The 26,401-nt window shown below is 48.2% G+C and overlaps 1 protein-coding gene across 1 annotated transcript; it reads left to right on the top strand.

The window, feature by feature from the left end:
• Positions 1–715: 715 nt before the first annotated feature.
• Positions 716–26,110, top strand: best2 (bestrophin 2). The gene is made up of 12 exons (XM_078531101.1): positions 716–782; positions 3,824–3,988; positions 4,147–4,361; positions 5,845–5,939; positions 9,187–9,420; positions 11,407–11,561; positions 15,761–15,838; positions 19,259–19,411; positions 22,138–22,218; positions 22,904–23,094; positions 25,114–25,781; positions 25,884–26,110. The coding sequence occupies exons 3-12, from the start codon at positions 4,210–4,212 to the stop codon at positions 26,108–26,110; spliced, it is 2,034 nt and encodes a 677-aa protein (XP_078387227.1). The 5' UTR covers positions 716–782; positions 3,824–3,988; positions 4,147–4,209.
• Positions 26,111–26,401: the final 291 nt, after the last annotated feature.

Raw genomic sequence — 26,401 nt, 5'->3', positions numbered from 1 at the left:
TTGACCCCAAAAAAAAAAGTTTGCTAAAAGTTTGGAGAAGTTGCAGCTCACCGATCCGGGGAGGGGTTTAGGGCGGAGCAGAGGATTGTTCTTCGGAATCGAACAACTGCACTGACTTGTTAAAGTGCTGAGTAGCTTCTCGGCTTGTGATGGGCTGGGTGGAAGGCAGCCGGAGCGAGAGGGAGAGCGAGAGAGCGCTTCATTCAGTCCTGGTCCTCAAGTAAGGCCACTTGTGTGACGGTAGGAAACTATCTGACTTTTGTCAACTGGTCGTTAGCTTTGCAAAAGCGAGTCAGGTTGGAATTTCCCACGAACCTTAATGGAGCTGCCTCCTAGGTTTTGAATTTCTGACCACCCTGTCCCCATCATGTGTGCGCAGTGTGTAGTCGTTTTAGTCGTGTTGGCCGGGAAGCCCCTCAGCTTCGTTCATGAACCCAGTGAGGAGCAGCAGGCTGATGGACTATAGGAGGCATCGCAGCCAGCTAATTGGGACTGTTTTGTTTTAGAGGGGTGAGGTTGCTGTCCCCTCATGTTGCCAATACGTGTGGGCACTTTCTACCAAAGTGGGGGTTGGGAACAGATACTTTCCTCCTGACAACACTGGGGCCATTTGGAGCCACCAATGCTACCAGTATGAGATTCTCTGACCTGACCCAGCCTGGGCATTGGATAACAGCAAATGGCATTTACTTGGCACCTTTAAGGTGGTGAAACATCCCTCCACCATCGGTGCCCAGTGGCAGCAGTGTGTACCATCTAGATGCACTGCAGCAACGCATCAAGTATCTTTCAACAGCACTTTCCAAACCTGTGACCTCTATCTTCTAGAAGGACAAGGGCAGCAGACACATGGGAACACCACCACTGCAAATTCCCCTCCAAGCCACTCACCGTCCTGACTTGGAAATATATCACCGTTCCTTCACTGTCGCTGGGTCAAAATCCTGGAACTCCCTCCCTAACAGCACTGTGGGTGTACCTACTCCACATGGACTGCAGCGGCCCAAGAAGGCAGCTCATCACCACCTTCTCAAAAGCAGTTAGGGATGAGCAATAAATACTGGCCCAGCCAGCGACGCCTGCTTCCCATGAACAAATGAAACAATTTTTAATCAGACAAAAATTGACACCGAGACAAAGGAAGGTGACGTGAAGTGGCCAAAAGCATGATCAAAGGAGCAGGTATTAGGTGGTGGAATCTTAGAGGGGCAGAACAGAGGTGGAGAGGTTTGGGGTGAGAATTCCTGAGCTTGGGTTTAGACACTTGAAGGCCAATGGTGGGGCCAAGGAATAGTGGGGTACACAAAAGACCAGAATTGGATAGAGCTACAGAGATAATGAGGGGCAAGGCAATGGGAGGATTTGAACACAAGCCTTTTTAAAAAAAAAAAAAATGCTGAGGAGTGGACCCATGGAGCCAACCCGGCTTTATGATGATCTCATTACTATCCCGGATGCTGCACTCAGTCACTGAGCCATTGGGACAGTCCTAATTGAATTATAACCTTACTGCAACCTAACAGCCAGCAGTGTATCCATCCCCAAATCTGGTCCAAAGGGCCATAATAACGAAACTTCTTTAAATAATATTAAACCATGTCCAAGTTTGGTTTTTAGGAGATTAAGGACTGAATAGAGTGTGTGTCTTCTGTTAAATCCAACGCTGACAGACCAGGTTGTCGGATAAATCTGGACGCGGTTGCAGAGTGTGTGTGGTATAAGGTGACCGCGAAAGCCAGGCTGTGTGAAAGAAGTAACACATTTTCCAATGACGTTTGTGCGAACTCCCTTGTCCGCTTTAAAACTGTTAATCAGGTTTGAATTTCAGCCACAAATCGTAGATGCACAATTTACAAGCAAGAGTGATCTCAACTAAAAACTGTGTCTTTCTGGCAACACTATGGGATCATTTTAACTTTGGCCGATGGTGTGATATGGACAATTTCAGACCAGCTGCTGATTCTGTATTCTTTTGTGAAATTCATTTCTGTTGGCTTTAATGCAAATGAAAATTGGGAGTGGTGTGTGGCCCAATCTGACACTGCCTGTCTCACGTGATTATCCCCTTGTTTTATAACAATATTGTTAACTGGGTCCTTCAGGAGCACTAAGAGAAGATTGGTGATATTTGTACTGTCTAGGTTTCAGTTCATACAGATTAACATTCGGCAGTCCACTGTTTCTAACAGTAAGCTAAGGTTGTGATGTGAAGCACATTGTTTATGGATAAAGTAAAGAACTATTATTAATAGAAATTAAATGGGATATCCACCGCACTGCAAATATATAACATATTTAGTGGACCACCTCTTTTAAGACACTATTATTATAGGTGAGAACAGCAGGACCAACTTATGCCAGCTCTACATAACCGACATTCTAGCAATGTAAATTAGGACCTGTTAAAAGAGAAAAAGTTTTTCTTTATTTCAAAGGGGTATGATTTCCCAAGCTTACAACACTATAGGAAGACTGTAGACATAAAGTCTTTCTTGTTTGAACTACCCAGCTTCCAAGAATACCTCACTCAGCTGATTCCCCTTGAAACGTAGGTCTGGGATTCTACTGTTGTGTTTAAGAAGGTGCTTTCCCTTGCGCAAGTGCAGTGGACTTGGCCTCCTGAATAAACTGGAGCTCAGTGCACCAACTGGGACCGAAGTACTTGCCGTTGAGAAGGTGGTGTGAGCTGCCTTCTTGAACAGCCGCAGTCCACGTGGTCCCATTGCGCTGTGAGGTAGGGAGTTTAATTGGGCTCCTTCCTGATGAATCCACAGCTTTGGATACCAAGACAAGTCAGGTTCAGTCTTGGTGGTTGCCGTAGAATCATAGAATGGTTACAGCATAGAGGGAGGTCATTCAGCTCATTGTGGCCATGCCAGTTCTCTGCAAGAGTAAATCAGCTAATCCCACTCTGCCTTTTTCCCAAGGCCCTGTAAGTGTTTCTCTCTTAGATATTGATCCAATTTCCTTTTGAAAGCCATAATTGAATCTTCCTCCACCACACTCTGAGGCAGTGTTTTCCTGACCCTAAAACACTTGTTGAGTAAAAAGGCTTCTCCTCTTGTCACCGTTGCTTCTTTTGCCAATCACCTCAAATCGGTGTCTTCTGGTTCTTGGTCCTTCTGCCAACCAGAACAGTGTCTCCCTATCTACTCTGCCTCAATCCCTCATGATTTTGAACACCTCTATCAAATCATCTCTTAATCTTCTCTTGTCCAAGGAGACCAGCCCCAACGTCTCCAATCTATCCATATAACTGAACTTCCTCATCTCTGGAATCATTCTCGTAAATCTTTTCTGCATTCTAATGCCTTCACATCCTTCCTGAAGTGTGGTGCCCAGAACTGAACACAATGCTCCAGTTGAGGTTGAACCAGTGTTTTATAAAGGTTTATCATAACTTCCTTGCTTTTGTACTCTATGCCTCTATTGATAAAGTCCAGGGACCCATATGCTTTATTAATCACGCTCTTAACCTGTCCTGTCACATTTAATGATTTGTGCATGTGCACTTCCAGGTTCCTCTGCTCCTGCACCCACTTTAGAATTGTATCCTTTATTTTGTATTGCTTCTCCTCATTCTTCCTACCAAAATCTGTCGCCTTTTATCGTCAAAGACCCAACCAAAGCTCTCCTTTCTTGCTTAAGAAGGGTAGCTACACCATTGAGATACTGGATAATGGAGATAATGGAGCCTATGCTCCAAACCAAATCTCAATACCTTCTAGAGGAAGAAAAAATATTGGTGGTATGGGGTGGCATGAAGGAAGAAGTATTGATTGGTTGTCACTGCTTTGAAAAGTAGAATTCTTTTCTTTCCCAGGTTTCTCAAATCAGTCTGAAGTTCCCCAAGTGGATGCCGCAAGTTTGAATCCCATTTGGATCTCCTGACTTACTGAAGTGCGGAAACCTTCAGCTGTCAAGCCACAGATTCTAGTTACCCCAGCCAAATATCTCCAAGCATCGGCACAATTGATCTCTACATTTGGTAGGCTCCTAGTCCTTTCTCGTGTGCTTTGTGTTCTCTGTTGCTGAGTGTGATCACCAATGGTCTTGGCACAGGAAGCCAGTGCTTGTGTTTATTTTTCAGTCCTGTAGAATTGAATTTCTGGGCGTCTGAACTTCTCTTTCCTCCATCCTCTACAGAATCCTTTCTCGATCTCTCTCTCTCTCTCTCGCATTAAACTGGGCTGCTGCTAACTCCAAGGGATGACCATCACCTATACAGCCAGAGTCGCTAATGTCCGCTTTTGCAGTTTTTCCAAACTGCTGGTTCTATGGAAAGGGAGCATCTACAAACTCCTCTACAAGGAATTCCTCGTCTTCTCCTTCATGTACGCAGTCCTCAGTGTTGCTTACAGGTCAGTAGATGCGAGCTGCATGAACCTGCCATGTGCTTAATAGTGCTTACAGTCACCCCATCATGAATTTGTACTCTTGGTGGTTCTCAGTGTCAAGTTTGGACCTTGGCCTCAGATGGGTTGAGTGATCCCCCCACTATGGGACACTTAAAATGTACCTGAAGACCCAGTGAGGGAGGAAAAACCCAGAAACAAATTCCTGACACTCTGATGCTATCTAGTGACGCTTGAAGTGTGAAGGTCAAAGGTTTGAGCTTGGTTGGTTGTGATGCCCGCTCATGTTCAAATAACTAGTTGATGCTCACTACCTTGAAGAATGACCACCAGTGCACAATATCAGGGGCAGTTGGAGTATGTGGACCTGTGGGTGAGCGAGGTGGGGACTGTTGGCATTTATTGCACAGCAGCCTGTCAGAAACGATATAGTGTTCCACACAGAGGAGGAGAGAAAGAGAGGGGGCTTTGAGATGCTTCAATTGCTTTTCCTCTCCCTCTCCTGAAGCCAGTTTGATTCAAATGGGTCTGGAGGCTTAGCTAGTGCTCTGAGCACTTAACTGTTGGTGCGCGTGGCTTGTGAAGCTGATAGATTAAGGAGAGCATTCACTTGTATTCCGTAGGGTTGGTTCTGTGTCCGGACACTGCCAGTCTGGATACTGAGTCACAGCAGGCTGGTGAGATTCCTGGCTGGTGAGTCCTCAAAAATGCCCCTTCTCTCCGAATTGTGCCCAACTGTCCCTAAAAATAAAACAAGGTTTGGGTGTTTTTTTATTTATTCTTTCACAGGGTGTGGGCATCGCTTTTATTGCCAGCATTTATTGCCCACTCCTAATTGCCCTGGAGAAGGTGGTGGTGAGCTTCTGCCTTTCCCCAGTGACTAACTGGGTGGAAACCAGTCTTAGAGGCTCTGCCTTTGGATGTAGAGACATCACTAGGGCTAAAATTCTCAGTGAGATTGTTAATTGTACATCAATTGTGTTTAATTACATAAAAGTGGAGGGCATTAATTGGGGTTTCACTTGAGTAGATATGAAGAGACACTTACTGGAACTGCAGTGCGGTTGAGTTAGGAGGTGTATGCTTGTAATGTTTCACTCTGTAAACAAATGTAAGACTGAGTAAAGATTGGCTCCGGTATCATCCTTCACCAACTGGCTTTCCGGAATAGAACAAGTTTAAGAGAAACTTCTACACAGAGTGTCATTGGAGCATGGAATGGTTTCCTGAGGGGAATAGTTGAGGAAAAGTTGCTTGCATCTTTTAAAGTACAAGTGGATAAACATTTGAAGCAGAGGAAGGTGCAGAGTAATAGAAAGAGTGCGCAGGGCAATGGGATTAATTTTGGATGGCTCCAGCAATGACGGGCTGAATGGCCTCCTCCTATAAATGTCTATGTTTGAAGGCTGGTAATGGAGAAAACGGTCTGCAAATAGTTCGTTTGATTTAAAGACTTTGCTTTTTTTTTTGATTTTCATTTCTGTAAAAGGTTTGTGCTCATGGAAGAGCAGAAGAGATACTTTGAGAAACTGGCCCTGTATTGCAACCACTATGCTAACCTGATCCCCATGGCTTTTGTGCTTGGTAGGTTAAATTGATTTTTAATCCTTGTATTTCTGTTTGCTTTATTTCCCCGCACCCCACCCCCCACCTCCTCCTGCCTCCAGCCCCTTTTCCTAAGATTCTTGGATGCACAAGATTCTCTTATTTCACCACTTGGTCTAAATCCTCTAGCCTTGCTGCCTTGTAATGGGGAAGCAAGTAGATTGGAGATGGCTTTTTTTGTTTTGCTTCCGCTGCATAGAGGGTTGTTTCCAATTTCCACCTTTCCCCATGCCCTTTCCTTTTGTCTGGCTGAGACCAGAGTCGCACCATTGGGGGCCTTATTGTGAACAAGCCTCTGGTGACCTTCCACCCTACTCTTTGTAAATCTAATATACTAGGCAACATTGGCTTGACACTTTGGGGGAGGCGGTGGCATAGTGGTATTGGTACTAGACTAGTATTCTGGGGACCTGAGTTCAAATCTCCACCACAGTAGATGGTGGAATTTGAATCAATTAAAAGTCTGACAATGACCAGGAAAGCATTGCTGATTGTCATAAAAACCCATCTGGTTCACCAATGTCCTTTAGGTCATAAAAACCCATCTGATTCACTAATGTCCTTTAGGGAAGGAAACCTGGTGTGGCTTACACATGACTCCAGACCCACAGCAATGTGATTGACTCTTAAATGTCCTCTGAACAAGGGCAATAAATGTTGTCCTAGCAAGTGACACCCACATCCCGTGAACAAACCAACATTGACTTAGTTCCACAGCAGCTACTTTCACAGTTTTGCTACATGGGAAGGTGTGACAGCAATGTGGTGAGTTATAACCATGCTAACTATAGTGGCAGTACTCACTATCCTCCCTAAGACCTTTTGAATTCTCCAGCTTTGCCATTGGCTGCGGTGGCCACATTGGGCTCGATGTCTTCACCCCCTGCTAGAGAGGGGAATTGACTCCCCTGTGATCAATGGAGTTGCAATGAGTTGTGCCATGCACACTGTCAGCTATTGCTTTGTACAAAAGACCAGCTGACTACAACATGGTGGCAGCGATGGAAGGTGTTTGCTCTAAAGCAACTCTGACTCCATTGCCACTATCTCTTGCTACAGCCACACAAAAAATTAAATGTGCAATGGAATTAAGGACAAAAGACACCATTCGGCAAATAAGATATAGGCTACGAGATGGCTCAGTCCCCTACTTTATAAAACTCATAAATCGTATGTAAATGACTGAGAATTTAATGAACTCAACCCGACAACACATGATCCATGGACTTAATACAAAATGCAAAGTGCAGTAGACCTTTCATTTCTCTTCTGTAAATTAAGGAGATCTGCAATTTGCAATGTATTGTCATTATTTGTATACTGAAATATTCATAATTGTGCTATCCTTCTATCACTTTATACTTTATTTTTATCTCAATGATTGTCTACAACTATGTTATGAATTTTGATTACTTGTTTTATTTGTGTCACCATCACAACTCTGCAGCTGCCACCACGAGGGTTTACCAATTAACCAATCAACCAGACAGTTTTTTGGTAAAATAAAAAGGTGTGCTGGTCACTGCACAAGATACTTGTCGTGCGGGACAGAAAGTATCTACTTTCTGAGAGCTGGCATCTTTGCCAAGCGTTGCTGGGCATGCGCGGTGGGTCAGATGCAGAGTTAATGCCCCTCTCTCTTTCTTTTCCCCTCCCGTTTCCAACCCCCACGCTCCAATTATTCGGAGTTGCCCACTGCTAGACCATTGAGGTATTATTTTGCTGCAAAAACCCTCCTGTGGCCCAAGACTACTGAATTGTTTCCGGGATGTCCTGGCCAACATTAGCCCCTCAAGCAGCACTGATAGTGGAGCTGATGGTGTAGTGGTATTGTCACTGGACCAGTGACCCAGGGTAATGCTCTGGGCGCCTGGGTTTGAATCCCACCATAGCAGATGGTGGAATTTGAATTCAATAAAAATAATGATGACTGTGAAACCATTGCCAGTTGTGGTTTTTAAAAAAAAAATCATCTGGTTCACTAATATCCTTTAGGGAAGGAAAATCTGCTGTCCTTACCTGGTCTGGCCTACATGTGACTCCAGGCCCACAGCAATGTGGTTGACTCTTAATTGCCCCTCTGAGCAAGGGCAATAAATGTTGGCTTGGCCAGTGATGCCCCACATCCCATGAATGAATTTTTTTAAAAAATCACCAAAAGGAGGTAGAACAGACCATCCATCTCATTACTGTTTGTGGGGCCTGGTGTACAGGATGGCAGTTGTTTTAGCCTATATAACAAGTGCTGTACTTTAAAGTAATTTTAAGTCACTATATAAATGCAACTTTTTCTTCCGCTAAAAATACTGTCCAGATCACATTACTTAGACTCTTGACAGCTGACGGGAGAGAGAAAATCTTTTGATTTCTGTCAGCTTGGGCTGCATTTGAACCCATGGCACCAATAGACCAGGCCGCAGGATTATCCAGTCCTTTGATGTTTGGGGTAAGTCACTTTGGCGCAATCCGCTATCCCAGACAGGGAGATGGTGGCAATGTCACAGGACTAGGTAATCCTAGAGGCCCCAGGCTAATGCTCTGGGGACATGGGTTCAAATCCCGCCAAGGCAGCTGATGGAATTTAAGTTCAGTTAATTAAATCTGGAAATGAAAGCTGGTCAGTGATGGTGACCATGATTATCATTGATTGCTATATAAAAAAAACCCCATCTGGTTCACTAATGCCCTTTTAGGGAAGGAAATCTGCCACCCTTACCTGGTCTGGCCTACATGTGACTCCAGACCCACAGCAATGGTGGTTGACTCCTAACTGGCCCCCTGAAATGGCCTAGCAAACCACTCAGATCAAAGGCAATTAGGGATCGGTGACAAATGCTGGCACCCAAGTGAAACACACACACACGCCCTTAGTGACATTCCATGAAAGAATGAAGATCTTGTGAATTTCTACACTTGGATGAGGTCTCACCTGAGTCTCTCATGTCCTGAATTCAATGGCAATTGCTGGGCTTTTGGGAGCAATAATTCATCAACACATTGATGTCCTTCCAATCTTATTAAGTCCAGCTTTGTAATTAGTTCCCACCCATTGTAGCAAGTTAGGATCATAGAAAGCTACAGTAGAGAAGGAGGCCATTCGGCCCATTGTGCCATTGCTGGCTCTTTGAAAGAGCTGTTGTGCTTTGTCCCAAACCACGACCCAGTTATTTCTCGTCGCTTGAGCCATATTGTTCCATAACTTTCCTGTCCGCTTTCCTGTTCTCAGGGTTTTATGTCACCCTTGTCGTGAACCGTTGGTGGAGCCAATACACGAGCATCCCACTCCCCGACCGCCTCATGTGTGTCATCTCTGGGAACGTCCACGGCACAGATGAACGGGGGCGCATGCTTCGGCGCACGATGATGAGATACGCCAGCCTCTCCGCCCTCCTTATCCTCCGCTCGGTCAGTACGGCAGTCATCAAACGCTTCCCAACAATGGATCATGTGGTGGAGGCAGGTGAGACAATTATTGGAGCATCTCAAAGCTCTCTGGGGTTCGGGGTTGGACTGGCAAGGTGTGAATGTCACTCTCATTATTTAAGAAGGAAGGGATGGTGAGAGAGACAGAGAGAGAGAGAATCTGCTAACTATAGACTTGTCAGTTTGAAGGTAATTGGCAAATGAACCAGAGGTGGCCTGAAGAAAAGGTAGGGTTGTTGTGATCTGGAATGTGCTGCCTGAATGGGTGGCGCAAGCAGATTCAATAGTAACTTGCAAAAGGGAATTGGATAAATACTTGAAGGGGAAGTATTTACAAGGTTATGGAGAAAGAGCAGGGGAGGTGGACTGATTGGCTAGTTCTTTCAAAGAGCCATCACAGATACAATGGGCCGAATGTTGTCCTTCTATGCTGGACCATTTTTTTACAGTTCTTAAGTTATTGGAACCTATCATCAGGACTGACTTGGAAAAATATGAGCCAATGAAAGTGGTGTGAAGGGTGGCTGCCGTCTGAATAATCTAGCTGAACTTTTATCTGAGAAGGTCACTAGTATGGTGGATATGGGTGTACCTATGGATATATAGTCTTCCAGATAAGGTTCTAGGTTATTGTCAAATTACCGGTCACTCCGCTAGTGGTTATGTGACATGTCTATCCTCATGCTCACCACTCTCCCACATCAATTCAAAAGCAGACAGTCTCTTTATCTACCCTGTGGCTTGATGATTTGTACCAGATCCAGGAAACATCAGAAGCACAAAATTGTTCTGCTCTCTAGTAACATGCTTCATTTGAAAATCACAGCAAGGTTAAAGTAATGACTTACCTCTGCAGTCTTGCCCTATCAAGAAGGGACCATTCTAGACTAGGAAAGCGACTGCATTTATATATCGCCTTGGGCTCTCCATTGGCAAAAGCACTTTACCTGGCACAAATCACTTTGAGACGTGGCACTGTACTTGCTTAGCTGCCATCTGGTTGTTCCCAAAGCCCCCTTTCTTCAATTTAGCATTGAAACATCAAGCCTGCAGAATCAGGAGACCATTTCACCCAATGCCCCAAAATTCGTCCTTCTGTACCAGTCCCATGAGGAAAAAGGGCAACAAATATTGACGTCTACTCCAAAAGAAGATGGTTGGCAGCAGCCTTCTTATTGAGGTAAACATGGCAGCCATCCTGCATGCAAACATGTATGGCGACCAGTTAAACAGTTTAGTAGGGTTGCGTGGTTATTAATGCCTCTGTTACCTCTATATTCGACCATTCCAATGCATATCTGGCTGCTCTCCCACATTCTACTCTCCGTAAACTTGAAGTCATCCGAAACTCTGCTGCCCTTGTCTTGACTCGCACCAAAGTCCCATTCCCCTGTCACCCCTGCGCTCGCTGACCCCACATTGGCTCCCAGTCGAGCAGCATCTTAAACTTTAAAATTCTCATCCTTGTTTTCAAATCCCTCCATGGCCTCGCCCCTCCCTATCTCTGTCGTCTCCACCAACCCTCCAGCATCTCTGCGCTCCTCTAATTCTGGCCTCTTGTGCATCCCCGATTTTAATCGCTCCATTTCTGGTGGTTGTGCCTTTAGTTGTCTAGGCCCTGAGTTCTGGAATCCCCTCCCTATACCTTTCCTCCTTTCCACCTCTCTTTTCTTCTTTAAGACACTTTTTAAAGCCTACCACTTTGACCAAGATTTGGCCACCTGTCCTATAATATCTCCTTATATGGCTCGGTGTCAAAGTTTGCTCCTGTGGAGCACCTTGGGACATTTTAATTACATTCAAGGCGCTATACAGGGTATAGTTTGTTGTTGTCAGAAGGGCAGAATTCATTGCTCACTCTCAAGTTGCACCCTGAGGTGTTTCAATGTCCATTTAAACCATCAAAACTGACAAATGAGGCCTTAGAAAAAGGCTAATAATAATGGCAGGGGGATGCCCAAAGTATTCAAGTTAATGGCGCTTGAATTGTTAGATGTAAAGGAACCACCTGTTTCCTTTGCAGGGTTTATGACCAGAGACGAACGAAAGAAATATGAAAGTCTTCACTCTCCCTATAATAAGTACTGGATTCCCTGTGTATGGTTCACAAACCTGGCTGCAAATGGTCGGAAAGAAGGAAGGATAAGGGATGACAACGCACTCAAGCTGTTAATGGAGGTATTGGTCTTTTGAATGTTGCTGATTCTCGACTGAGGCGGGGGGGGTGGGGGGCTGTCTTGTTTGTTCCCATCTTCTGTTCTCCTCTTTTGGCATCGAGCTTGGTCAGCGGAGATGGGCCGAATGGCTTCCTTCTCTGCAGTATCATTCTATCCATGTCGGCTTAGGAACGTAGGAAATGAAAAGGGGAGTAGACCATTCAACCCTTCAAGCCTGCTCCGCATTCAACTGGATCATGGCTGATCTGCTACCTCAGTGCCATTTCCCCACCGTCTCCCCATATCCCCTGATGTCTTTACTATCTAGAAATCTATCGATATCTGTCTTGAACATAGTCAATGCCTGAGCCTCCACAGCCCTCTGGGGTAGAGAATTCCAAAGATTTACCACACTCTGAGTGAAGACATTCCTCTCCATCTCAGTCCTAAATGGCCTGTCCCTTATTCTGAGACTGTGTCCCCTGGTTCTAGGATAACCCACCCCACACCCCACCCCCAAGTCAGGGGAAACATCCTTCCTGTATCTGCCCTGGTGAGCCCTGTAAGAACTTCCAATGTTTCAATGAGGTCACCTCTATTTCTTCTAAACTCTAGAGAATAGAGGCCCAGTTTCCTCAAACTCTTCTCATAGGACAATCCTGCCATCCCAAAAATCAGCCTGGTGAACAATCGCTGCGCTCCCTCTATGGCAAGTATATCCTTCCTTAGATAAGGGGATCAAAACTGTACACAATACTCCAGCTGCAGTCTTACCAAGGCCCCACGCAAGTGCAGCAAGACATCTTTACTCCTCTTGCGATACCATTTGCCGTCCTAATCGCTTGTTGCACCTGCACGTTAGCTTTCAGTGTGACTCGTGGACAGGGACATCCAGGTCCATTTGGACATCAACGCTTCTGTCCTTCTCCCTCTCACTGTCCCAAGGAGTTTGCTGTTGCGCAGAGACCTTTTAAACGATCATTTTGAACAAGAGGCACAGAATGTCATGGGGCACAGCGAATTCCATGTGCCTCTTGTTCTGGGTCACTTGCCCGATATCTTTAACCTCTCCATTACCCTTTTGACTGGTTGAGGTTACAAATGACATTGAGTCCGCATTATAAGGAGGAATGGTTAAAAAGTTTACTGTTCCTGGGTGCATCATTTATACGTCATGTATCTTGAATGATCTCTTGGGCAGAATTTCACCCCCCATTTTGCCATTCAGTTTGCAGGTGGTGGGGGTGCCTGTAAAATTCCCCAGATGCCCTTCCCAGCGCTCTCCTACCTGCTCTAGCATGTCCGCAATTTAACGGGGTGGGGGGTTGCGGATGAGGCCTAGACCATCTTGCCTTCCCTTGCCCAGATGGAGACCCTCAAGTGGGCAATTAATGGCCATTTCCCACCCAGCCTCAATTCTAAGGCTAGCGGGAGGAGTTCAGGGGCAGGGGGTAACCGGGAAGGTCGCCCTGATCGGGCCTCTGTCAGGAATGGGAAGGGTGGGTCTCCCTCAATGGCCTCCTCTCAACATCAGGTGCCCGGCCCCAACACCCACCCCACAAGGGCTGCCCCCCTCTTCTCCACAGGCGTCTCATTCCCCCCGCCCCCCCCCCCTACCCCCTTTCCCCTGCCTCTCCATCAAGACCTCACCCCTCTCTCCCGCCTCCCTGGACCTCAGCTCCCCTCCCCGGCCGCGAGACCACCCGCACTTACCTGGTCCTGGACTCTTGAGAATTTGCGTCTGGGGGACATGTTCGTAGCCTCAGGCCTGGCCATAGCTGCTGCTGGGGCTACAGAGCTGGCTCTCTGAAGCAGGCCTTCCTCCCGAGTGAGTGGCGAAAGCTCGATCTCCAGCCAATCCAGCGCCTGCGGGGCAGCCGCTATCGGCGGGGGTGCGTTCCCTGCTGACTGTCCGGTGGTGGGGCAGCAAACCCCGGCCTTGCTCCTGATCTCTGGCCACCCGGTGTGGAAGGAGATGGCAGGGGTGCCAGTGGGCAAGGTGGGGGACCTCCTCCTCCTGGGCCTGGCCAAGGTGGCCATTAACAGGTCCAGGTGGCGGGCAATTGAGGGGATGGTCCAGAACCGGCTGCCTGCCCCTCTTCCGCGGCTATGTTCCGGGTGTCCCTGGGGAGTGAGCACAAAGTGCCCACCAGTGGGTGCGCTTGGGGCTTTCTCTGGCCAGTGGGCACCACAGGAGCTGCAGGGCATCATCGCCACTCATAATGACATTTCAATTTAATTCACTGAGTTTCCATTGAAGCTTTGTTTTTTAACAGTGCCCTTTTAATGGATGGTTCTTTAATTAGTCAGTTAATTTTCTTGACTTGGTACCCAGAAGAGTATATGGGAATATACACCTGACTGCCTGGCCCTCTTGTGGCTACGTTCGCAACTGGGTGTCCCTGGAAAGTGAGCACCTGGTGTCCACCGCTACGCGTGAGGGCTTCTGCGGCCAGTGGTTACCGCAGGGCGTAAAGATTGGCTCCAGTTGTATCCATGACCACCTGGCTTTCTGGAGCATAACAGTTAAAACATTGGGTAACTTGAGTAAGAGAGACTGGGCTGAATTTACATCCTGTGCTAAGTCAGTGGCACTAGAGCACTACAGTTAGACTCAATGTACCCTAAGCAATGGAAAGAAAGTTCAGTCCATGTTCCAGCTCCTGGTGGGTACCCAGTGACTCTCACTTTAAATGTGCAGGACTATGGTGGATTAACTAAGTCAGTCTTGCAGAGAGCTAGCATAGACCTAATGGGCCAAATGACCTTCTGTGATACTGGAACCATTCTATGATACTGGAAGTCCCACCTAATGGAGGAGGGTGGTGGAGGTGTGGGTGGGCAGGGGGGGGCGAGACACGGAGATGCGACTGAACTAGATGATGGCGCTCCCTCTGGTCAGATAAGAGAACGGCCCCGTGTGTAAGGGGCTGAGGGCAGCAGGCGCTGAGTCCCAGCAGCTCGAGAGAAGGAGGCAAAATGGTGGCTGGAGAGGGAGGGAGAAATTGTGTTTGTGTCTCTTTTAATTGGAGAGTTTCACTGAACCAGCAGTGTGGTAACATTACAAAAGTACCAATTATTTCCCGCAGAGTGAATCTTCTATTTTCTATAAAAAAGTGTCGAGATCATGGAGGGTTTTCGAAGTGTGAGGTAATGCATTTGAGGAAGGCTAACAAGGCCAAGGAATACACAACAGATGGTAGGATACTGAGAAGTGTGGAGGAACAGAGGCTGTGGGGAGTCCTGATGAACCTTGGAGCACATCTCCACAGATCCCCGAAGGGGGATAAGGCAGTCAAGCAGGCGTGTGGGAAGGTACGAAGCATTGACTATAAGAGCAGGGAGGTTATGCTGAAACTGTATAAAACACCAGTTAGACTACAGCTGGAAAACCGCGTACAATCCTTGTCACTACAAAATAGGAAAGATATGCCTGCACTAGAGATGGTCCAGGGAGATTGATAAGGATGTTGCCTAGACTGCAGAATTTGAGTTCTGAGGAAAGATTGGACAAGCTTGGGGGGGTTTTTTTTTGGAACAGAGGAGGCTGAGGGGAGTCCTGATGGAGGTGTTTATAATTATGAGGGTTCTGGATAGGAAGGTCCTATGCCTCTTGGGTGAGGGGGTGCGTAACTTTATTCCTTCACGGGATGTGGCATCACTGGCAAGACCATCATTTTGTTGCCCATCCCTAATGGCCCCTTCGTTCTCGCCAGTCTGCGGCCGAATGTCAGATTTTCCGTCTGATGGCGCTTTGGCGTGAAACACTTGAAGTGTCCACGATGGTTGAAGGCGCTATATAAATGCAACTTGTTGTTGTTGTTGTTGTTGAATGCAAAGCGGGCTCCACTGGATTTATACCCCAGGGGGCTTTGTCGTGAAGAGCGTCAGGGCCGGATTAACTGGAGCTGAGCGTTCACTGTGCCCACGATCAATGCCACGGGAGGTCCACGGGTAACCGAAGATTGGCGTGAAACGTAATAATAATGACGCCAAACAGCATTTTTTAAAAACAAAACCAAATTGCTGATGTGATCCTCACTACGCACTGTTGCCTTCACTGGTGGTGTATTTGCTTATCCCATATATATATCTGTGCTTCATTCGTTGTCCTTTTTCCTGTGTTACTCACTTATTCTACTCAGAGAAATGTTATTGTGGTCTCTCTTTTAATGTGGCACTTTTTTTTGTTCCCTGTTTATTTATTTTTTTCTCCTTCAGGAACTGAATACTTTTAGAGCCAAGTGCAGCCTCCTCTTTCACTATGACTGGATCAGTATCCCACTGGTGTACACACAGGTAAATTTCGGTGGTGTTTTCGACGCTGTGACCCTTGCAGACTGGGTGACGGGCTTTTCCTCCGCCATTACCATGAGCGGCTTGGCAGCAAGTAGCGGATCCTCCTAAGCCAGGAGGGTGGCAGACTTTCCTGCCTTTAATTCCGCTGCCTTTGCTAATCTTAAGCCTGGGTGGCAAAGGAGGGCTTGGTTTCTGGTTTGTGAGTGGGAGGTGGGTCCTGATCCCCATCTAGTGGCTCAGATCGGAAATGCAGCTGTGTGCGGAGGAAGGATCCAGGGACAGGCTTAGCCGTGGGTACGATGCTCCCTTTTTTTGGGTGAATAGCGTGTGGAGGCTCCCCCTGCTGGTCGCACACAAATAATAGCGACTTGGGTCTGATTATTGCTGGGTGGTTGGCACCCAAACCTGTCCTCGTCCGTCATCCCACAAACATGGCACCTCCACCGTGAATTATGCCTGGTGGAGGAGTTGGGCCTGAGGGGGAGAAGTGGTAAAAGAAATCTCTTCTGGGACGCTCACACCTGCAGTCTGAACATAAGCCAGAACCACTGGTGAATAATGTTAAAACACAATGTCCTCCTTCCTCATATCCCTCCCGGCCAAAATTATCTTTATCGGTGAGTGAGCAACATTCATTCATTCATCAAAAAGACTTTCATTTATATAGCACTGCCGGATGTCTCAAGGTGTTTCACAGCCGATGATGTACTTTCTGAAGGGCAGTCACTGTTGTAATGGAGGAAACACGGCAGCCAATTTGCACACAGCAAGCTCCCAGGAACAGCCATGTGATTATAACCAGATAACCTGCTTTTGTGATGTTGACTGAGGGATAAATATTGGTCAGGACGCCAGGGATAACTCCCCTGCTCTTGGTCAGAACGTTGCTGCTTGTAGCCTACCCCTGCCAGGAGACCTGCAGTCACGGTACGTCACGCTCATCTTGCCTTACGCCATCCTCTCCCGTCCACTCTTCGAAGGAGTGCCATGGGATTATTTTAACACCCACCCAAGCCAGGCATAGGGGCCTCAGTTCAAAGTGTCATCTGAAAGGTGGCACCTCTGACAGTGCAGCACTCCCTCAGTATTCCACTGCAGCATCAGCCTTGACTTTTACACTCGAAACATGAAGTAGGACTTGAAGCCAGAACCTTGTGACTCGGAGGCGAGAGTGCCACCCATTGAATTACCGCTGGGATGCGTTTATGCTTTTCCCTCCTGCTTCCTTTCTTGTTTTTTCTCTCTGGCTCTTTCTCTTTTTTTCTCTCGTTCGTTCTCTCTCTCTCTCTTTAATTCACGATCAGCATTTTAAAAAAAAAAACCAACCTCCTCTTCAAACCTTCCAACAGCTGGATCTCTGTTCATTTTCTCATGTCCCTGGTGTATTCCAAACTGGCAGTGCCTTGCAGCACCTTCCTCCCAAATGCATGGCGCCAATACTGCGATGAGTCTTTCTAACCCGCCTCTGAACCTTGGGAGTTATGAATGGACTGGAACTGTCTCCCCTGCTGATTATAGGGAAAATCTTATAATTGTAAGTAGTGGGTGCTGGCAGCTTCCTCTGGGAACCAGTTTGCATTACTAATTACGCGTGTGGGAACTAAATTTACCACCAGGAAAAACTCATCCACTGTTGCAACAACAGTGTGGCTCCACCTCCCTCGCATTGCAGTTCCCTGATTCACAGACGCGCTCTCCCAGCATGTTACCCTGGCAATCCTGCCGCAGTATGTTTTTTAAAAAAACTAACCAACTTCCTGCGGCTCAGATCAGCCAAGATCCCAGAATCGGTTCCAAGGAAGAGTCACCCCGGACTCAAAACGTTGGCTGCGTTTCCCCTCTCCACTAGATGCTGTCGGGCCTGCTGAGTTTCCTGTTTTTATTTAGGATCTCCGGCATCTGCCTTTTATTATCCCAGAAACAACGCCTGCTCTCTTGAGTTGGGCTTGCATCGTTTGAGGTTGATGATGGGGAAGGGCGGAAGGGAGGATAAAGAGAATTTTGGCTGGGAGGGATATGAGGAAGGAGGGCATTGTGTTTTAACCTTGCTGCCTTGTGTGTTAGGTAGGAGAATGCCGACAACAACAACTTGCATTTATATATCTCCTCCATAAAGCAGCAAAACATCCCCAAGGCTGCTCCGCAGGAGCCTGAACAAACCAAATTTGGCACCGAGGCCATGTGACAGATATTTGGACAGATGACCAAAAGCTTGGCCGAAGGTGGGGTTGGCCAGGATCTTCTGGCTCCGCCTCTGGCGGGCATCATCGGGGGAGGTGGTGGGGGGGGACAGGAAAATTTGGAGAGCTGTTTAAAAGTCAACGGCTCTCCAAACTTTCCCATCCCGTCTGCAACGATGCCTTCAGGTGGTGGGGCTGGAAAATCCGGCCCGGAGCTTCTACGGAGTGTCTTAGAGAGGTTTAGGGAGGGAATTGCAGAGCTTTGGGCCGAGATAGCTAGGGGCTGCTGCTCCTGATCATTATCGAGTGTCCTCCACTTGAACTACATGTTTGTGGTGGGGTCTGGGAATAAGGCTCAGCTTCCCTTGGTTGAATGGACCATCAAGACTTGGTAGCAAGGTTTGTGCAATAAAGAATAGCTATTGGAGTGAGGAACAATATGGTACTGGTACCTTATGGAACTCCAAAGGGGCAACATCCATAGGAGCAAAGGAGACAATAGTACACTGTGGCTTGCAGTCGTATATTTCTCTGTGAGCGTTAATATAGTCACTGGCTAATAATCCATCTATCTAGGCTAATGCCCTGGGGGACATGGGTTCAAATCCCATCTTGCCAGCTACTGGAATTTAAATTCATAAATAAACCTGGAATATAAAATAAGAGGTGCTCTCAGTAATGGTGACCATGACAACTAACATTGATTGTTGTAAAAACCCATCTAAGGGAAGGAAATCTGCCATCCCTACCCAGTCAGGCCTCCATATGATGGTTGACTATTATCTGCCCTCTGAAATGGCAAGCCATTCAGCTCGAGGGCAATTAGGGATAAGCAACAAATGCTGGTCTTGCCAGTGATGTCCACATCCATGCAGGGGGGAAAAAAGGAATGGTGGGATAGGGTTTTGCATGTATGTTGATTCTTCTTCCTCCCAGGTCCTTGGTTGTACAGATACAAGGTATTGAGCACAGGCTTTGCGCTTCCCTTTAAGGAGGGAAAGGTGGTCTTACCTTCAGCTGGAGTGAGATACCCTGGATAATGCCTCGACCAAGTCAGTTTTGGAGCAGCATCGATGGTGATCTGGCATCTGGTCACCTTCTCCTCAGATGTTCACACATGGCCTGCAATTAAAGGGCAGGAAGATGATGTTGAAAACTCTGGGAGATTTTCCTTGGAAGGTGTGTTAATTATATGTTTCACCACCACCCCCCACCACCCCCCCCACTTCTCTCTCCACAGGTGGTCACCATTGCAGTGTACAGTTTCTTCATGACCTGCCTGATTGGACGACAGTTTCTTGACCCTGCCCAAGGCTACGCAGGGCATGACATTGACCTGTATGTCCCCGTGTTCACCCTGTTACAGTTCTTCTTCTACGCTGGTTGGCTGAAGGTAAGGCCAACACTGTAAAAAACATACCGTAATTATGCTTGAGTGCATCCTTATTTTAACAAGAATCCAACTGTTCCAAACCTCTTGGTCCTGTAGCTCCTAGCACACTCGCTGGTTTACTGCCACTGTCACTTGGGAGATTGTTCACTTGCTTGATAAAGTGCTGTTCTTGGAGTTGGGCGGCTGTGAGTTCAAGCATCGCATTGATGTACTTAATTTGCCATTCAGCTCTGAAGTCTGGTTACTATACTCTTTACGCATCCTGGTCACTTATGTAGTGGTAACCATTTGGCTATGGCTGCACTCTGGAGTTTAAAAGAATGAGAGGTGATCTCATTGAAACATACAAGATCCTAAAGGGGCTTGACAGGAGACACTGGCAGGGGAATATAGAACAAGGGGGCACAGTCTCGGGACTGAGATGAGGAGAAATGTTTTAACTCCGAGTGTTGGCAATCTTTGGCATTTTCTACCCTAAAGGCTTTTTGTTGAATCCATTCATGGAATGTGGGCATCGCTGGCTAGGCCAGCATTTGTTGCCCATCCCTAATTGCCCCTGAGAAGGTGGCGGTGAGCTGCCTTCTTAAACTGCTGCAGTCCACATAGTGTAGGTTCACTCACAGTGCTGTTAGGGAGGGAGTTCCAGGATTTTGATCCAGTGACAGTGAAAGAACGGTGATATAGTTCCAAGTCAGAATGATGTGTGGCTTGGGGGGGAACTTACAGGTGGTGGTGTTCCCATGCATTGGCTGCCCTTATCCTTCTAGATGGTAGCGGTCACGTGTTTGGATGGTGCTGTCGAAGGAGCCTAGGCTAGTTCAGTGAATCTTGTAAATTGTACACACTGCTGCCACTGTGCGTCGGTGGTGGAGGGAGTGAATGGTTGAGGTGCTGTATGGGATACCAATCAAGTGGGCTGCTTTGTCCTGGATGATGTCAAACTTAGGTGTTGTTGGAGCCGCACTCATCCAGGCAAGTGGGGGGTATTCCATCACACTCCTGACTTGTGCCTTGTAGATGGTGGACAGGCTTTGTGGAGTCAGGAGGTGAGTTACTCACCGCAGGGTTCCTAGCCTCTGACCTGCTCTTGTAGCCACAGTATTTATATGGCTAGTCCAGTTCAGTTTCTGGTCAATGGTAACCCCCAGGATGTTGGTTATGGATAATCCATTGTTGAGGAAATTAAAGGCTGGAGTAGACAGATTTTTGGTTTCTCAGGGAATCAAGGGATATGGGGAGTGGAGTTGAGGCAGAAGATCAGCCACGATCGTAGTGGGATCGATGGCGGAGCAGACTCGAAGCGCCATATTGTCTACCTGCTCTTATTTTTTATGTCCTTATGGTTCGGTGATCACAGCAGCACTAAAATGGGACATTGAAATAATTGTCCTTAATGGGTACTGTGTAATATTTACTTCTAATCTCCCTTAGTCCAGCAAATGCCAAAATGGACAAAGGTGACTTGTTTTACTACTCACAACTAACTTGTGCTGTACAACCTCTTAATTCACTTAGGTTGGTGGTGAATTTGATTCAGATCTTGTTTAATATATGTTTGATACTGGGGGAGGCACGTTTGTGAATGGGGTAAAAGAAAAAAGCGAACTATTTTATAGGGATTCTTTTCTTCTCTCTCTGGCGATGCTGCTACGGCCAATGTTCCTTTGAACTTTCCACGACTCTCTAAAGCTGCCAATGTGCTATCCTGCCCCTTCATCCTGTAACTTATCAGACTGTTCCCTAATCCAAAAATAATCTTCTCAAAACAATGGAGCTCAGGTCTTTCTCTCCTGCTACCGTCGTGGTTGTCAGTCCCTCGAAACGAGGGTGATGTCTGCCAGGCTTTGTGATGAATGTCCTCAGGTAACTCAGCTGGCCAATCCTGGAGCTACAGGTCTACGGGCAGAGAGGATAAGAGTTGCCCTGAGGGAGCAAGAGCTCCCCCCGCAGCAGAGTTCACGTGGTCAGTTTTCGACGGTGTTGTGGTTTGATGATGAGGCGTCGCCACGTGATACGTTTTTTTTGGCAAGTTCGTCCCACCGACCTCAATTTGTCCCCCCTTTTTCAACGAGGGCCTTCAGATTGCCCTTAAACCTCTTCTTGCTCTGTGATTTGCACCAACTCTCTTCACAACCTACCTCAGCCTGGTCATAGAACTCATTTGTGACCAGGTCCCACATGGGGTCGTGATTTGAGTTTTGACTCAATGGGAAGCTTTTCAACCTCAACAGGCTGAGAGCCAAGATTGGAGTGACCCTCCAGCATATCCATGATTTACAATATGCCTACGGCTGTGCTGTTGTGGCCCACAGTGCAAGTGACATTCAGACCACCCCCAATCTCTTCAGTTCCACATGCAAGAGTCTCTCACCCAACATCAGCAAGGCCACAATCCTCCAGCAGCCTTTCTCTGGACAAGCCCCTCCAACTCCAGCTATTGTCATTGATGGGGAGACTTCAGGAGTTGTAGAACACTTCCTGTATCTCGGCAGCTAACTTTCTTCCCTGCTATAGTCTGTGTCAGCTAATCATTAATCTACGGCCTACCTGGCCCTCTCTTCCACATGTTTTGACTTTGATCTCTCGGCATTTAGGAATCTTGCTCCTTCATCTGGGTTCCTCCATTCAAAGGTGTTCATTTCACTCCTTGGGGTTGGTTCAATGAACGTTGCAAGCTGTGGGCCAAGAACCGATTGTATGATTGAAGTTGTTGTGTCTGATTGCAGGTAGCAGAACAACTAATAAACCCCTTTGGAGAAGATGATGATGATTTTGAAACAAATCGTTTGATCGATCGAAACTTTCAGGTAATGACTGCTGCACACAAAGGACCAGGAGCAGCACAGTGACAGTGTTGATGGTGCCTCAACTGCCTTTACTTCCAAAGTGCCTCTACAAGACACCAGAGCATAAGCACTCAACTTGCTCTATTACTGCTCGTTTGATCCTATTTAAGAAGATAAACAGTAGATGGATGCACTGCCTAGTCTGGTAGCGAGCCACACAGATTTGTTGAGAGTTTCCACAGTTGACCCCTGATCTATGCTAAGCTCTGATTTAGATGGAACGGGGAGGTTACAATTGGTTTTGTGTGCCTGTGCCAGGAAAGTTTAAGAAGAGGCAGGATTCCAAGTCCCAGATGCCGTCTAGATGGAAAGTGTGCGCATGTGGACAACAGGATAAGGCTCTGCTTCCGATTCTCAGTCAACTAGCCTGTTGACATTCTGTCTTACCTTGTGCATTATGAGTGACCACCTTTGTAAGATACTGAAAAGTTGCAGGTACCCATGGAGCCATACACCAGCATGAGTTCACACAGTCAGGAGAGGAGGCAAGAAACCTAGAGGGCTGGGGGGGTGGGGAGGGGGGAAAGCAAGATCTTTTTTGACTGTATCTCCTCTCTCCACCCCCCACCCCCGCCCTCCCCAAAGTCTCTCCTAAACATTCCTCGACTGAGTTACTCTTGTTGAGCTGGCTGTCCCTTTTTTGCAGGGTTGCATTGACTGTAGTTGTGACTGTTGCATTCAGGTGTCAATGATGGCGGTCGATGACATGTATCAGGATTTGCCCCTCATGGAAAAGGATCGATACTGGAATGAGTCCAACCCTCGTCCCCCATACACTGCTGCCACTGTGTTTGTGCTGCAGAAACCATCCTTCCAGGGCTCCACGTTCGACATGACGTGAGTTGTTACAACTTGACGGTATTGCATGACTGGGCGAGGTGCTGGTACAGGGGAGGAAGGGCCAAGCTAATTTTTCAAGCTTATCGAGCCATTCAACGTGGATGAAAGCAAAAAAAAATAAAAGTGTAGAAGTCTTTTTGGATAACAAAGCAAGGCTTCCGTTTAAATAGCACCTTTCATGACCTCGGGGCATCCCAAAATGCAATAAAGTGTAGTGGCTGTTGCGTTGGAAATGCAGCATCCAATTTGTGTTGCCCTTTCAATGTGTTGAACAACGTCCTTCTCTTATCTTCTGAAGTTGAACAGTCTTTAAAATGTGTCCACATGGTGGCTTGTCCCCTTATGAGCGCCAGTTTTAATATCTGAGGCTGTGAGCTAAAATCTTCTGTACTTAAGGTGACTGAGGTGAAAAGAAGTCACATGAAGGGGAGTTTTGACTTTGCATTCGGCCTATGCTGCTTCTTGACATTGGAATGCAAAAGGTGGGAGAGCGAAATGTGGGAAATGGGCCTCAGTGACTTGATCGTGTGCGTGTGTGTTTGTGTATTAGTTCACAGCACCCTTGCCTCTGAGTCAGAAGATTGCAGGTTCAAGTCCCACTCCAGAGATGTGAGCACCAAAATCTAGGCTGACATTACTGTGCGCGACTGAAGGAGTGCTGCACTGTTAGAGATACCATTTTTCAGATGGGATGTTAAACTGCCCTCCCTGGTGGATGTGAAAGGTTCCAGGGTGCTATTATGAAGAGGAGCAGGGGAGTTATCCCAGGTGTCCTGGCTGATATTCGATCCCTCAATCAACATCACTAAAGCAATGGGTTATCAGGCCATCATCACATTGTTGTTTGTGGGAGCTTGCTGTGCACAAAGTGGCTGCTACATTACAGCAATACCTACACTTTGAAAGTACTTCATTGGCTGTAAAGTGCTTTGGGAAATCCAGTGGTGTGAAAGGAGCTATATAAATGCAAGCCTTTTTTTAAAAAAAATGGGCTGATTGGACCACAATGGCGAATACATCTTCTGGACCTGCACTGGTCAAGCGAGGGTTATCTACTGAGCAATGTCACACTGCCCTTTGCAATGTCTGTTTTTTGGGGATACAGTTTGGGATATGCAGAAAGATGGTGAATTGTTGCTCTTCTTGGTTCAATTCCCTGAAGGTAAAACACCTTGTTACCTCTACAAACGGTAACCCTTCAAGCAGACCACGGTGTGTCTGGTGTTTTAACATTGGCTGTCTGTCAACTGTGAAGCTCCAAGCCATGAGGAGGCTTCCTTCGAATTTCCCTTTCAAATGATTTGGTGCGAATTGAGTGTGCTATTGAGTGCCAAAACCAAGGGCCTGCTTAGTTGGGGGCTGGTCTGTTCAGACTAGGGAGATCTGCAGCCAGCATTGTGCCCGTCAACCAAAAACAGCTAGTGGGATCTTGCTCTGTACCCATCCATTGCCACATATGCCTAGGGTGAGGCGCTGTGCTTTCGTTGAGAGGGGGGGGGGGGGAAGGGAGGTTATACTCTTTCTGAGTCAACCAAATAAGCGAAAGCAACAAAATCAGGGGTAAAATAAACACAGCCCCTAAGTTAGGTTAGCTGTAAAAACTTACAAACATCAAATCAAAATGTGATTAAAGGGGTCGATAAAGCACCCCAGCCCCCCCCCCCCCCCACCCCGCGGTGCCCACCGGGCACGGAAGGCCTCGATGGTGCCGGCAGACACCGTGTGCTCCCTCTCCAGGGACACCCGACCGCGAATGTAGCCGCGGAAAAGGGGCAGACAGTCCGGTCGGACGAATCCCCTCGATCGCCCGCCGCCTGGACCTATTAATGGCCAACTTGGCCAGGAGCAGGTTCACGAGGAGGTCCTCCTCCGCACCGGGGTGTCCGTAGATCAGGAGCGTGGGGCTGAAGTGCAAACGAAACAGTGACCAAAGGGGTTGATGCTGAATTGTTATGAGGAGCAAGTGAGCTTTTCCCACTGGGACACTCAATTCTAATTCTCTTTTTGAATTGCTAGGATTTCGAAAGACGACATGCACTTTCAACCGATGGAAGAGATTGAGGAGAACATGGAACAGGGCAACCGGCACCATGTGCCGCTGTTCAGCCGCCTCTTGCCCAGCGGCCCTTCGCCCGCGAGTTTCCGCAGCAGCATCGCCCGCACCGCCCGCCCTTTCCACTTGCTGAAGCGCAGGAACAGCGTGTCCTCCGACGCCTCCATGTACAGCTGCCTGTGCCAGGACACCCAGTCCACCGTCTGCTCCTGCGGCACCTACACCGACCACAAGCCCCTGGCCAAGATCCACTTCCTCTCGGAGGACGCCCAGCCGGAGCGGAGGGGGAGCGAGGCCGGGGAGAGCGGCCTGAACCTGGGCGGCGGCGGCGAGGAGAAGGCGGGGACCGCGCCGCCGGCGGGATTCGCGCCGCCGCTCCAAGCTTTCGGCCGGGACGGGCTGCTGGACACCCCCAGCCGGGCCGGCGGCGGCGACCCCGCCGCCTGGGAAGCGGACGGGCCCAGCTCGCCCGCCGCCGCCGCCGGCGGGGAGGGCGCTCCGCGTGTGATCCGGACGTGCGACCCGCGCGTCGACGGTCACGAAGAGCGCGGCTGCGGGTCCCGGTCCCCCGATCACGGCCGCCCGGCGGGGGAGACGACCCCGCCGGTCGCTTTCTCGGCCAGACGCCCTGGCTCGCCCCATCTCCTCCTCCTCCTCCCCCCCCTCACCCCCTCCTCCTCCACCCCCCCGGTCCCGGCGGACACCGGCTTGGTGGAGACCTGCCCTCACCCAGGGGCGCACGGCCACTCGCCGCCGCCGCTGCTGCTGCCGGATCCCGCCGAGCGGCCCCGGGCGGCGGCCGCGAAGCGCGCCCTGCGGGCGGCGGGGGGGTCTGAGGACGGGGGCTCTCCCCTGCACAGCCCGGAGCTGCTGCGTGTCAACGGGAGGGACCCCCACCTCCCTTCAAACCCACCCCCTCCCGGCTGCCAGGGAGAAAGGAGCGACCAAGGTTTAGACTGAAAATCCCCCGTCCCCGCCCCCCGCTAAATACAAAACAAGAGGAGAAACTTGTCCGGCAGAAACGCCGACTCGGCAACCCTGCTGTCCACATCAGCACCTTGTGCAGGAGCAGAGTCCAAACTCACCCCCCCTGGGGTCTCACACAAAAGGGGAGAACGGGTTACCTCGTCCACCTTATTTCTCTCTCTCTCTCTGTAAAACTTTAAAAGGTTAAAAATTCTCGTGGCTTTTAGAAAACCCATTTCCACCCTTGGGGAAAAAAAGGGGCAGATTTGTAATATTCGGCTCCCT

Source organism: Cetorhinus maximus, chromosome 28 (assembly GCF_964194155.1).
Source record: "Cetorhinus maximus chromosome 28, sCetMax3.hap1.1, whole genome shotgun sequence".
NCBI lineage: Eukaryota > Metazoa > Chordata > Chondrichthyes > Lamniformes > Cetorhinidae > Cetorhinus > Cetorhinus maximus.
The sequence above is the reverse complement of the archived record's forward strand: the minus strand, read 5'-3'. Positions and strand labels throughout refer to the sequence as shown.